We start from the raw sequence: 14,863 nt of genomic DNA, 5'->3' as shown, positions 1-14,863 counted from the left end.
GGACCAATCTACTTCCTCCTCCTCCATCATCTTTCTTACACTTCCCTTGATCATGCGGTACGGTCTTTTCACATCATCCGTTGCTCCACAGAGATTCTGATGCTGTGGCTAGTACTTTAATATTCCATCTTTCTGCCATCCCCCTTACTTTTTTCATTTTGAATTCTCCCCCATTGTCTGACAATATTTTGGAGGGTGCTCCAAATATAGCAAACCAGCACTCAAAAAGTGTCTTCTTATAGTTTCTGGTTTCTTATCTTTTATCCAACAGGCCTGACAATACATCATTGCCATATCCACTATTACCAAGAACTTTCTCTCTTCTATCTCTCCCACATCCATCGCTACAACTTCATTAAACGTTTCACTCCAAGAAAAGCCTACTACTGGTTTGGCCAGGTTTCTTTTGTATCTTTTACAAACCTCACAATTTTCAATCAGTTCCGTTAGTAACTTTCTTATTTCCTCTTTTTCTTTTTCGATTAACCCATTACTCCCATTATGCTTTCCTCTGTTAGCTTCCATATTTTATCTCCACTTCCGTGACCAAACTGTAAATGTAATTTCTTCATTGTGTTCTTAATTTCCCTCAGATTCTTTCCTTCCAACCTCCAGTAATAATTCTTCTACCTTCCTCCTCCTTATAGTACTCTTAAACGACCCTGTTCGTCTTCTCTTAACTCTACTTTCGTTCCCTCCCCCTAATACAGTGGTACCTCGAGATACAAAATTAATCCGTTCCGAGGCGGCCTTCGTATCATGAGTTTTTCGTATCTTGAACCGCATTTTACGTGTAAAATGCCTAATCCGTTCCAAGCCCTACAAAAACATCCCAGTAAATTATATTTCCAGGCCTACAACACGTTCTAGGGTTATGACGCCAATCCGACGGAAGAAATACGACTCCTAAAAGGCAAAATACTGTACATACTGCATGTAATGTTCAACTCCATTTTTACTGCATATATTAGGACTTTAGCATATGTCCCTTAGCAATAAGCCTAGCCTATGTTAGCGATTGCTACTGTAGCCTAGTCTATGATTCTGACATCTAAACCTAAGAAGCTAAAAGCTTAGAATATGCCAATGAAATGTATAAATAATCAGTATGTACTCATTTCAAATTATTAATTAATCATTAACTATAATACACAAACAAAAAAACAAAAAAACCTTCCAATCGTTTGTTTACATTCAGCTCTTACGAGTACCTACCGAACGATCGCCAAGCAATCACTTTTCCTAGGACACAGTTAAGCCATAAATTTTCATTAGGCATCTCTTCTTCAACTAATGAAACTACCAAACAGTATATAAAAACCATTCATTTCTATTCTTTATCTATCTTTACCTAATGGAGATACCGAGTTACTGACAGCTATAATGAAACATATACGTAACGTAATATTAAAACAAGAAGAATTCTAGAAAATATACATACTATTTGTTGGCTTCAATGATAGCAGTCTGATTTATTTTATATTTTATGATATCTAATTCACAATTTTTTTTATTAAATGTATTGCATGTACTCATTTCAAATAATTATTAAGTAACCATTAACTATAATAAACAAACAACAAAAAAAAAGCTTCCAAACTTCTGTTTACATCCAGCACTTACGAGTACCGAACAATCGCCAAGCAATCATTTTTCTTAGTACACAGTAAGCCATAAATTTTCATTCTCTCTTCAACTACTGAAACTACCAAACAGTATAATAACCATTCATTTCTATTCTTTATTCTATCTTTACCTAATGTTTTTTTTTATTAAATGTTTATGCATGAATAAGTTTTTTCAATTTACAGCATCCTTTTCTACCAATAGATACATAGAGCACAAGGGGTAGATGCTGACCAATAGGAGAGCAGGATCTTACGGGGTGACTAGCATTCAGGATCCAATGGGAGAGCGGAAGGATGGTGGTGGCGAGTTTACTCAGTTGGCGGGGCGCTAGTTTTTAAAATTGTTCTCGGTGGTCCGGGAGAATCTCTGGACTTTACAGCAACAACCTTTCGTAACTTGAGCAATTTTCGTATGTAGAGCCGTAAAATTTTTCGTATTTGCTTTCGTATCTTGAGTTTTTCGTAAGTTGAGCCTTTCGTAAGTTGAGCCTTTCGTATGTCGAGGTACCAGTGTACTTCTATTATGACACAATTTTCTTTCAAATTTAGGGTCATATCCATTTTACTCATGGTTTGCTTACCTATCAGTGGTAGGGTTATCACCCTGCAGAATTTCTGTCTTCAAATAAAACTTTCCGTTTTTTAGTATCACGGGTATTTCTATTATTCCTTTGGACTTATAAGATGTCTCACCAAAATTAAACACTTTATTAGACTCTGTCCTAGTGTCCCTCATTCTCCTCAACTCTTCCTGACTCAAATCCATGACAATACGTGGTAGTCACAATTCCCCACAAACTGTTGATTTACACCCTGTGTCCAAAATTGCATCAACCACCTCCCACAACTCTTCCACTATTTTATTAACCCTCTTACGCCGAAGGGGTATAATAAAAATCGTCTCCCGTATGCCGAGGCGGTCTCGGAGTGAGCGCCGAAGCGGAAAAAATATTTTTTTCAAAAAATCACAGAGCGCTTAGTTTTAAAGATTAAGAGTTCATTTTTGGCTCCTTTTTTTGTCATTGCCTGAAGTTTAGTATGCAACCATCAGAAATGAAAAAAAATATCATTATCATATATAAATAATGCGATATATGATAATGCGAAAACAAAATTTCATATATAATTGTATTCAAATCGCGCTGTGAGCAAAACGGTTAAAGCTAACGAGTTAATTTTTATTTGTTGTATTGTACACTAAAATGCAATCATTTTGATATATAACACATTGTAAAATGATCAAAGCAACACAGAGAAAATATTATCACAAAATGATGCATGAATTCGTAACGCGCGGACGTAAAAAAATATTTTTCAAAAATTCACCATAGATCTAAATATTGTTCTAGAGACTTCCAATTTATTTCAAAATAAAGACAAATGATTGAATATTACTATACTGTAAGAGTTTTAGCTTACAATTGCAGTTTTCGACCATTTCGGACGAGTTAAATTTGACCAAATGTCGGATTTTTTTTATATATTTTTTTTTACATGCAAATATTTTGAAAATGAGAAAAGCTACAACCTTCAATTATTTTTTGTTGTATTCTACATGAAATTGCACACATTTTCATATATAAAACTCTATGAAACGCCTAATATGAAACGGAGCAAATATAACGATAATGCGATGTACGCATTTCGGAGATTTGCGGCGGAGAATCCGCGCGGAACATTGTGCTAGAGACTTCGAATTTGTTTCAAAATGAAGATAAATGACTAAATATTACTAGACCATAAGAGTTTTAGCTTACAATTGCGTTTTTCGACTTTTGGTAGTCAAAGTTGACTGAACGTGGTTTTTTTTCTATTTATCATGATTTATATGCAAATATTTTGAAAATGAGAAAAGCTACAACCTTCAATTTTTTATTATTGTATTCTAAATGAAATTGCGCACATTTTCATATATAAAACTTTATGTAACGGCTAATTAAAAATGGTGTAAACATTACGACAATCGGACGAAAAAATTTCTGATTTTTTTTCGGAAGAGTTACCGTGTGGACGTAAGGAAAAATTTTTTTTTTCTTTTTTTCATAAATTCACCATAAATCGAAATATTATGCTGGAGACTTCCAATTTGTTGCAAAATGAAGGTAAATGATTGAATATTACTAGAATATAGGAGTTTTAGCTTACAATTGCGTTTTTCGACCATTTCGGTAGAGTCAAAGTTGACCGAAGGTTGAAATTTTGGCATTTATCGTTATTCATAGGAAAATATTTCAAAACTGATAAAAGCTACAACCATGGGTTGTTTTTAGTTGTATTGTGCATGAAATTGCACACATTTCCATATATAAAACTTTATGTAACGGCAAATTTAAAATGGTGCAAACATTACGACAATCGCACGAAAAATAAAATTTATCGGAAGAGTTACCGCGCGGGACATAAGGAAAAAGTTTTTTCATAAATTCACCATATTTAAATATTGTGCTAGACGTGTCCAATTTGTTGCAAAATGAAGGTAAATGATTGAATATTACTAGAATATAAGAGTTTTAGCTTACAATTGCATTTTTCGACCATTTTGGTAGAGTCAAGGTTGACCGAAGGTTGAAATTTTGGCACATCGTTATTTATATGAAAATATTTCAAAACTGATAAAAGCTACAATCATGAGTATTTTTTTGTTGTATTCTACATGAAATTGCGTACATTTTCATATATAATACTCCATTTAAAATGGTGCAAAAATTATGTCAAAGTGACGAAATAATTTCTGAGATGTGTCACTGACACTTTTTAGTGCGATAAGAAAGAAATTCGCGCTTGCGCGCCTGCGTAACAATTGTAAACAAAACAACGCCTTGATCCATGAACTCCCAGCATCCCCCAAGGCGCGTGATTCAAAAGTTTTTGGCTGGTAGGCCTATAAGTATTTTTCCGCGAATTTAAAAAAAAAACTATTATGTCGACATTTAATACATCCAATCGGCACCCGAGAGACAATTTATGTCAACGTTTAATACGTCCAATCAGCGTAAGAGGGTTAACTTCTCCTACATAAACTTCTTCTTCTGTCCCAGTTTCTGTTTTCAGCTTATTTTCTTCTAGCTTGTTTCAGTTTTTTTTCCTATTATGAAAATTCTGAGGACAATCCCTAGCCCAATGCCATTCCGAGCTGCATATTGCACATACTGTTACCTTCCCTTCTTTGTTTATAGGATTTCTTCCACCACTACCTCTGTTCCATCTTCCCCGATATCTCTGGTTTTCCCCTCCCTCTCCCAGAAATGGCATTGCCCTCTGACGACCCCCACCATTCCTGTTCCTCTTTAGTCCCTAATCCCTCAAAGAGTCTTTTTATTGTTTGCGACACTGTTTCGTACTCTAACTTATCTTGCCCACAACCCGATAATACCATTTGTTTTTTATTTTCTGTGAGATTTGCTTGCTCTATTAACATGATAACCCTTGACTTCCCCTTCAAGCGCACCTTTCCCCATTGCTCTTTCACACTCAGATGCTGTCTTCTCGTATCTAATTAAATAGTAAGCCATCTTTTCACTAGATTCTCTTCTTATTAGAATGTATCTTTTTATTCTGCCGTAATTCTCCATTACCGAGTCTTTTAGATAGGCTTTATCTAGTTTGTCTAGGATTATCTTTGGACCCTCTGTACCCGTAAGTTTATCTCTCTAATCCTTCCACTAGTTCTCGGGCTTTCCCTTTTAAGCTCATTCTAATTTCTATCGCGGGGTATTTTGTATCTTCTCCATACAACAATAGCCAATCTTCAGCTTGACCTTTCCATTCTTTGTACTCTTCTTTATCCCGCTAAACCTAGGACATTCCCTTCTCCATCTAGTCTTCCTTTGTTCACTGTCGGATCCAGGCATCTTTGATCAACCACGCTCTGCTACCAGTTTGAATTTTAGCCTAGCCTAACGCCTTTTTCTACACAAATGAATAATCTACCCACCTGTACGCGTTCTCCAACTCCAGTATACTCCTGAAATTACCTTAGATCAACAGCACAACAAGACTTATGACCCAAAAACTCCTACCAGACAGAGAGCTCTCCCCTACCAACCAAACACCACAAGCACGTCTCCAACTGCACCATATTATTGTTTACATCCCACTGACGCCACCGCCATCTTGCCTATGACGTCACAGCCTATGACATCACAACACAAATACATCAACAGACACCTTCTAGAATCAACCATATGCTGTCCATAGGACACCCACCATATTTCAACAATGCATAAAATACTAATAACAATTATACAATATATAATCATGATCGACTTATCCACCTTGAATCACTTCATCAGGAAGACACGATTCAAGATGGAGACCCCACGTTCAGTGTTGGCAGCTGTGAGGGAAGGCAACTTCTTGCTGTTGATAGACTTAAGGGATGCATACTTCCAGATCCCTATTCATCCGACGTCCAGGAAGTTCCTTCGCTTCTCTCTCGGGGACAAGGGCTTCAAGTTCAAAGTCCTGTGCTTTGGGCTGACAACAGCCCCTCAAGTGTTCACAAGGGTCTTCTCGTATTAAGTTGGCCCATGCTCAGGGGATCCATTTGCTGAAGTACCTCGACGATTGGTTGGTCTTGGCAGTTTCCAGGGAAAAGCTTCTGCAGGACAGGGATCGTTTACTTCGGTTCTGTCTGGAACTGGGCATCGTAGTCAACCAGGAAAAGTCAAACCTCATACCCAGTCACAGGATTCTCTACCTGGGCATGGTCATTGATACGACAGTTGCAAGAGTTTTTCCGTCAGATCAGAGATTGGAGAAGTTGCGAGTGGTGGCGCGCGACTTCCTGTCGGAACCACATCAGTCAGCTCATCAGTGGCAGGTTTTTCTGGGAGTTTTGTCTTCCCTGGAGAAGCTGGTCCCTCATGGGCATCTTCATCTTCAGTCTATACAATGGAGACTGGGGAAATTCTGGTCTCCGGCGGGGGACTCACCCGTTAAAGGTTCCTCTGTCTCTGGAAGTGAGAGAAGATCTTCGTTGGTGGTTGGACGACCGAAATCTTTTGAAGGGTGTCCCTCTGCGTTCTCTTCCACCAGACTTCATTCTGTTTTCAGATGCCTCCCTCACAACCACTTTTAGGTTTTTAGAATTTATTATGAAAACTATTTTTATATAGACAGGTGGTTTCAGTTCTGGTGCAACAGTTGGCTATGGAGGAGTTTTTCCAGCAATTCTTTTCCAAGTTTTTCCTGCATTTAAAAACTAAAGCATAATGAAATTTAGTGGTTCTGGAAAATACTTGAATCTGTGAAGATGAAAATCACATTATTTACAGTGATTTCTGGATTGCACTTATGTGCAGGTATTTGACCTTTTATTAGGTTCTTGCACATGTTAGGTGGTGCCTGGGAATAAGTAGTCAAGAAAGTTTGAAAAAGCATTAGTTTGTATGGCATGCAAAGATTCATTTAATTTTTTTTTCTAATGTTAGAAAATTGGTTGAGAAGACTTGGCAGCATTCAAAGGAGAGTCTGGTTTATAGTAACCATGGCAGCTCCCTCATGGAGACATAGTAAGATGTCAAGATGGGAGACTGTTCTTTGTTATATGATAATTACCTATATGTACCTTTTTCATTGTGAAATGACTGCTTGATTCTCTTTGATGCACAGCACTTGATGGTTGAGTGCCCTGGTCATGAAAATATGAGACTATGTTTCTTCTCTGAATGCCTCATTGCTGACAGTAAATGCCTTTTAACCATGCTTCTCTGAAAGGACATTGGTAGGTCAAGAGTAGATAAACTTGTGGAAAAATAATTTGAATTATTTAAAATTACATAATTTTTAGTCAGTTTATTTGAATCCACTTCAGTGTTTTTGTAAATATTCCATCAGTCAGACGTTATTATGGGCAAGCAGTGATTTGCCTTACAGAAGCTGAACAGTCTCAAAGAAGAACAAAAAGGGAACAGATAAGAAGAAAGGTTACAAAAGCATTGCAATTTGTCATATGTGTTGCAAACTTTTTAGATATTACTCTCCTGTAAGGCCAGATCTACTGTACAACAGTAAACCAAACTGAATTTCATCAAAGAGTCAGTTTAAACAGATGAGGAAGTGACAAAAGGGATGTGTTGGAAAAAATAAGCTTCACTAAAGGTAACAGCCAATCTTCCGTATGTGAACAATGGATGAAAGGCACCCAGGTTTATGGGCTATTCATGGAGAACCTGGAACAAAATTGTAATATAGTTTATTGAGATTTGTAATCAACCAAGGTCCCATAACTTTTTGGTAATGAAGTGAAATTTATTTGTTTTCAATAGACCCTTTGTGGTAGATGACTGGTACCTATAATCATCGGGGATTTCGTTTGGTAAATAATGACAAGAATTTATACATACATAATCTGTGTGTAGGCCCTTATGCCCAAATAAAGTTCAATTACCAAATATTACTTAAACAGTGATATCCAATTGTACACTTTTGCACTAATCAAACAGTAGGTGTGTAATTCATGTAACACTTAAAATTTTGAGATATAAAGGCTTATGTAGTTATTTTTATCAGTAAAAAGTACCTTATTGTAAGATTGGTACTATAGGCATTTTTGGTGAATATTACAGCTATAAGTATTCCTTTTGAACAAGTTATATTCCTTCATCTTATTTATATTTTTGGTTGGCAGTAGTATATATTTCACTAATAGAATTGATTACTGTATAATAAATCTAATTTAATTTTTACAGATATGAAAGAGCAAGGGTCTTAGGTACAAGAGCATTGCAGATAGCAATGTGTGCACCAGTAATGGTTGAAATTGATGGAGAGAGTGATCCACTTCAAATTGCTGCCAAGGAATTGAGAGAACGGAAAATTCCCATCATTATTAGACGGTATCTTCCTGATGGCTCATATGAAGATTGGGGTATTGATGAACTCATTATAAGTGATTTCTAAAGAATGTTAGCTTAAGACTGTTCAAGTAATCATTCATGCTCTGTGTGTGAAAGGGATTATATCATTTGACTATCATGTTATGAATAAAATCATACTTTTAAATTTCAATTTGAATTTTTAACACCTTAGTCATGGAATTCAAGTTTAAGATATTTGGAAGCTCTCATAATGGCAGGGGTAAGTGTTGAAAGCCTGCAGAAGATGGGGAATTATATTGGTGTAGTTGAATTAACAAAAACCTTGAAAGGATCGGAACTTCAGCCTGATATCAGGAAAATTTGTTTCTGGAGAAATGCCAAGAAAGGACAACATGTGAACTGACTGAGTTCATGCAGTGTAGAAACCTCTAGTAGGAATTACAAATTGTAACTTAATTCCCAGCATTTTTTGATCAATTCAAATATTAATATTTAGACATCATAGAACATAGTACTCTCATTATTACAAGTCTCACTTATACTGTATGTGTATATTGCAATTTGTCACATTTTCCTTCATATGATGAAATTTAATATTGTGATACATATCTGTTTTTATATTTTTTGCACAAAAGTTGAACTTTAATATTTCATTATTTTGTTACCCTTAATTCATTACTTTTTATTACTGTAAAATTTCTGTATTTTCATAATAACGACAGGATATCTGTAGTAGACACCATAGTTTTTGCTGTTAACGTGGTATTCCCAACACATGGCAGATGACATACTCATGGATCCACACCTTCACAACCATATCAATAATATCAAACGACCTTACCAGTTGATCCTGGAATTAATTGCATGCAGAGTAATGCTGAAATGCTCCTTCATGCTGGGGAGCTCCTAAGTCAATTGTAGCCAGCATGACAATACCACACACAACTCATGACGGGCAAGAAGGCATTTCGACACAACTCTTGTCCGATGAGATGGCACTGCAGCAGACCTTGTATACTCTTTGCTTAGGAAATTGCATCATCGTCCAGTACCAAGCATTGCTTCCAGCCATAAATCAAACAAGAGAAATATCAGGAGCACTTCCCAGCCCATTTCAACCTGATAGTTCTTCGTCCAGCTTGTCAACTGGATCCCCTCTGACCCAACAGCTACAACAACCATGAAAACAAAAAAGAAAACCTTTACACAATGGTAGGTGGCAGGTGAGTCAAGGGACCTCTTAGCATAAGCTTCAACCAAGTGCTTACACGGCCGTGTAACAAGACGACTGTATGTCCGTGAGATGGCGCTTGGAAAATATCATACAGTTAAGACCTCAGGTTTGTTAGCTATGAAAAATACAAATTGATTAAAAAATTTGTCATATAAAAATAAAAATTAAACAGTTAATCATATAGTTAAAAAGAGATATAGATAAATCCCAAAATAGCCATACAAGTTCACTGTATATTTATATACTTACTGTATATTTATATTCATACTTGTGTTAGGCTTTAATAAGGTGTAATAGATTCATTTATTTATATTGTACAATTTACAAAGTTCTACATTTCAAAAACTTACAGTCTTCTTCATCAGGTAGAGATATGCTGAGGAGATAACAGCTCCAACTTTGGTATAATATGCTCATCTCAACATCTGTTTTTTTTTCTTTTCCTAATCCCTGGGATGACTTGCTCCATGATCTTCAGCTCCTCCTGCCCTTTTCTGCGTGCTTTTTATTTTCCGTGGTCGTATGCTTAATCCTTACTGTCCATATTTTAGTTTATTTTAAAGAAAACTTGATGGCTAAATGTCCTCCCTCAGATCATAAAAACTACGGAGACTAGAGGGCTGCTAATTGGTATGTTGATCATCCACCCTCTAGTCATCAAACATACCAAATTGCAGCCCTCCAGCCTCAGTAGTTTTTTTAATTTTATTTAAGGATCATGCATTTGGTACCGCTAGAGGTGCCAGCCATCGACACATCTTCACTTGACTGCATCTGGGGAGCAACTGATCCTGTCCAGTTATGGTTGAGAGATTCATACAGCAGCACATCCAGTTTCATACAGTATTATACACTATACAGAAAACTCAGTTGCGCTGAAGAAACTTTGGCAGTTTTTCTGATTTTTTCAAATCTTAATTTCATCCTCATACTCTGGACTGACACGGCTTGACTGTGGAAAAGTCTTAAAAATTCTCCTGTTGAAACAAGACTATCCTGTTCTTCCTTGCGCTACATCATTAAGCTGTGCATTGACTTTTACTTTGCTGAAGGCCATTGTTCCATCTTTTATATGTTTCATGTATGCTATCTTCTAGAATTTTCTAGAAATTTGAAATTCAAAGTTTTACTGTTCGCTGGATATGAATCGCGAGCGTTCAAGTTTTATAGAATTTTCGGGTGTAAAATTTATGCTATCTTTATCTCTTCACAGTATTAACATGAACCCACATGCAGTCGTACCAAACTCCTTTGTTTAGGAATGGAATAGAATTTAGGTAAAAAGATCAAGTTCTGGGACCTTTGAGGTTATTCACCACTGAAAGGAAAAGTGTGAGTAAAAGGTTACAAAGGTGTAACAGGAGGAAACCTTCACAGTTGCCCTATGAAATAATTGTTAGAAGAGGATGGATAGCAAGATGGAAGAAAGATAATATGAGGATTGGAATGAAAAGATTTGACTGCTGTAGTGTCTAAGAACACTTTTTAGGTTATAAAAAAACACTGAGGACTGCAGATATTGATTATGTATTATGATTTGAATTGCTGTTAGAATGTCTGAGAACCCTCCACTCAAACTGGCTGTTTACCCAAGCAAAACAATTGCATCAACAAGGATAAGAGGAAAGAATACAAGTAGGGACTCCTCTGTTGGGAAACCAAGAGTGAAGGAGGACTTCAGAAGAGAACAGAAGCAAGAGACATCAAGATGAGGGAGAAGCATCTTTCCTTAGTGGTCTGGAGTTGGTCCTGCAATTTCATGAGTGTTTTGCAGAGATACATAACAAGAAGACTGTACTGCACAAGGCGAGGCTTCCTGCTCAAGCAAATATATGGAGTTACTTCCTTGCTTCAGAATCGCCCGCGGAACGTACAAAGTTACCTGTGGACCAACTTCAGGCCAGTAGCGACCTAGGTTGAAGTCATTTACCCAAGCGACACCCTGGAATATTCATTAAAACACAATGATGAATACTTTGGTCTGTGACATTGCATATTCATTTGAATAGGCAATGGCATCAAGCTTCAACTTTATAAACAGATCACGAAATGAAAAGAGATGAGTGAACAGTATATAAGTGATGGTTCTCTATCTCTAACATTAATTCTGAATTATAAAATTCTCCTTCAAACTTCTTCAAAAAGGCCTTCAGAATAGGTCTAACAAATATTCAAAAGAAAGCTTTTTTTACATGCATACTTTTCACTTAGAAGAGCTGTAACCACATATTCCTCTTAGACACATTGCTAAAAAATAGTTGTCTTTTAGCAATACTCAATAGTTTCCATTAGTCAGCATAAAATTTGCAGATTGCATAAAGAATCATTGCCTTAAGATGATAAAAAAAAAAGTTGAAAGACTTAAGATTGTACAATTCCATTCTTGTGAAATTCCAGCTATTATTTTTCTTCTAAAAGTCTGCCCAAATTAGTTCCCTGTTTCAAATATCCACAAGAAAATAATAGCAGAAAGAGACAGATTTCCAATGAGATCCATCAAACTTTCTTAAATAAACTTGTCTACTTTATTGCTTTTATAACAAAAATCTACGACTTTCCTTGGGAGATCGCATATTTTTAAAAGACACTGCATTTATGATTAATTACCTGTACGTAGTTATAATTCACCCCTGGGTATTTTCTATTTAAAAACCAGATATTGAAAAACTCCATCTGAAGAGATCTCACCTTCATCCATCCATCCAGGCGAAGGAATGTATCCTGGGGGTGATCAGGTGCACTGGGGATCTTAAAGGTTCCCTTATAGAATGACATTCCTCCCGTAGGCGTCCCTTGCAGAGAATTATGGTCGCTGTTCATCGTTGCTATCTTGTATTCGAGATGACTTCTCGCCATTGTAAAGGCTGTAATGTTCGTCAAGGGCAGGGGAACCATTTTCCAGTTTTCCAGTATTTGGCCACTTAAGGTGACATTTCTTGTTAACCCCTGTGAGAGGGAGAGGTTAACCTTTGTATTCATAGATTGTACAAGACTTTCCTAAACACAAGGAATAATAATGTGGATTTCCCAAAAAATATCATCTCACAAGAATTATCCACGAATAGAACAAATTGCCCATAAAAGGAATGCGTTGTATTAAAGATGATTTTCAGTTCTTATTTTGCTAACCTTAAAATCATTGATTTGCGACCCATAGCAGATACGTCCTTGACTCTCTGCCACTATCGTCAATGTCTGGTTGGGAAGCGATTGCAAGGGCAGGTCATAGATGCTTTCCTCCCGAGATACAACTCCAACATATTGTTGATCAACAAAGATGTAAGCACGATCATGTACATCAGTGATGCTGACCTTGGCTGGATTCGACTGTTGACAATGCAAATTGCTTTATATTTATTAAAAAAGGAAGTTTTGCATAGATCCAACAGAATGAAAACCGAATAGTGGATTTGTAGCAAATTCTTGTTCTCCTTATTTCATTATCTCAATTACAGTGGTACCTCGTTTGTCGAACTTTCCATTTTTCGAACAAAATTTTCTAGAAAATTTTGTATCGGTTGTTGAACAAATGCTCATACTTCGAACTGACTGATTATCTAGTTTATACTTGTATTGACGGCCTACTGGGTCTGACAAGTTAAACTGTATTAATTTTCTTTCATTAACAATATACAGTTTAATTATAACAATATTCGACAAAATAAATAAAAGTATAAGGCATTTAATATAAAATATAGCTTTTAATATAATATTTAGCATAAAAGATGTATAAAATTGTACGTAATTGCGGTGACGTCATGCCCAGCTGAATTGAGACTGAACTAGGGAGCATTGAGAGAAGAAGAAGAGAGTTAAAATATTACTGTATGTATGTAAAAGCAATAACGATTCACATATAAAGGGAATTTCCTAATGAATTTAACATAATAAAATATGAAAAAAACAAAAACAAATGCATTACAGAAAAACTAGGAAAAAGTTTTAATTGAGCCAGTGTTCAATGTGCTGAGTGAGCGGTCTAGTTGAACAATATTATCAAAATACTAAATGAAAGAACAAAGCTTTTCACAATAAAATTTAGCACATTAACAAAATCATTCGTCATTGCAGTGACATACAGCAAAGTTGAGGTAGAGGGAGGGAGTGTTTATATTTTGGAGGAATAATGAATGAATGATTTTAAGTTATCGTGTGTAGTGGTATTGTTGACGAGTGAAGAGACAGTAAAATCTTTACAATAATATGTACGTAAAAGCCGTACCAATTCACATAAAATATAAAATGTTATTTAACAATAAATTTAAAACAATGATAGAATATGAAAAGAATCAAATCCAATACAGAAAAAAAGAAAGAAAGTCTTAATTGAGCCAGTGTTCAGTGCTCCGAGAGATAGAGAGCAAGGAATCCTCTGCTTCCCACTAACTTATCAGCTGATTTGCCCATACCAATCTCGTGACAGATGCTTGTTACGATATTTTACTACTGTAAAAGTAACTCAGCTCTGTGATAAACAAACTGGCGCAACTTTCAGCTTCTGCATGCCTTCGATTGTTTGTTGAAACAGCTTCCTTGTGAAAAGTTATTTTATCTCTCTTTCCTTTTCTTGCATTCTTGACTTATTACTTATTTCTTTGCAAAATCCTCGTGTTTGTCTTAAAAGTCTGCCAACAGTAAGTTGATGTATTGTGGCATATTAATCTCTTTCGTGCACTTAAAATTCAAGTGTAAACACGCTGATTACTCTCTCTCTCTCTCTCTCTCTCTCTCTCTCTCTCTCTCTCTCTCTCTCTCTCTCTCTCTCTCTCTCTGACACAATCGGGCACACACACTATCGATTCCTTTTATTGTCTTTGTACCTAATGTGAATACAATTGATTTTGTTATCAACCTTTGCATACTGCAACCAATTCGGTGTGCTCAAAGGGTTCCCATCTCTCCTCCCTCCATCTCCCAGGTGGCCAGCGCCATTTTCACCAAAAAGTTCGTAAATCGTACTTAGAAAAAATAAAATTTAGAACATTTTACTTCATATAACATTGTTTCATTACTTTACACTCTTAATTTACCTTTTGAACACATTAATAATATAAAAAATGTTGGGTTGGCTGGAACAAATCCCGATTCCCTTTACTTCTTATGGGGATACTATTTGTTTCATATTTCGAACAAATCGTACTTCGGACAGCCTTCTGGAACGGATTAAGTTCGAAGTACGA

At 36.1% G+C, this 14,863-nt stretch overlaps 2 protein-coding genes across 4 annotated transcripts in view; one reads left to right on the top strand and one right to left on the bottom strand.

Moving 5' to 3' along the window:
* LOC135219329 (DNA-directed RNA polymerases I, II, and III subunit RPABC2-like) overlaps nucleotides 1-8,639 on the top strand; it is a 140,719-nt gene extending 132,080 nt beyond the window's left edge. Inside the window, exon 4 of the mRNA XM_064255996.1 lies at nucleotides 8,321-8,639. Coding sequence (XP_064112066.1) covers nucleotides 8,321-8,531 — 211 coding nt within the window. The 3' untranslated portion in view covers nucleotides 8,532-8,639. The remainder of the gene's footprint in view (nucleotides 1-8,320) is intronic.
* Nucleotides 8,640-11,191: 2,552 nt separating this feature from the next.
* The window catches only part of LOC135219328 (beta-galactosidase-like), a 36,658-nt gene continuing 32,986 nt past the window's right edge, over nucleotides 11,192-14,863 (bottom strand). For all 3 annotated transcript variants that reach the window (XM_064255994.1, XM_064255993.1, XM_064255995.1), the window contains exons 12-14: nucleotides 12,813-13,010; nucleotides 12,372-12,629; nucleotides 11,192-11,625 (exon numbers count right to left, since the gene is read on the bottom strand). In XM_064255994.1, the coding sequence (XP_064112064.1) occupies nucleotides 11,413-11,625; nucleotides 12,372-12,629; nucleotides 12,813-13,010 (669 nt within the window). In that variant the 3' untranslated portion in view covers nucleotides 11,192-11,412. The remainder of the gene's footprint in view (nucleotides 11,626-12,371; nucleotides 12,630-12,812; nucleotides 13,011-14,863) is intronic.

This window comes from Macrobrachium nipponense, chromosome 1 (genome assembly GCF_015104395.2).
Source record: "Macrobrachium nipponense isolate FS-2020 chromosome 1, ASM1510439v2, whole genome shotgun sequence".
Lineage (NCBI taxonomy): Eukaryota > Metazoa > Arthropoda > Malacostraca > Decapoda > Palaemonidae > Macrobrachium > Macrobrachium nipponense.
Note: the sequence above shows the minus strand (reverse complement) of the source record. Positions and strands in the feature narration are given on the sequence as shown.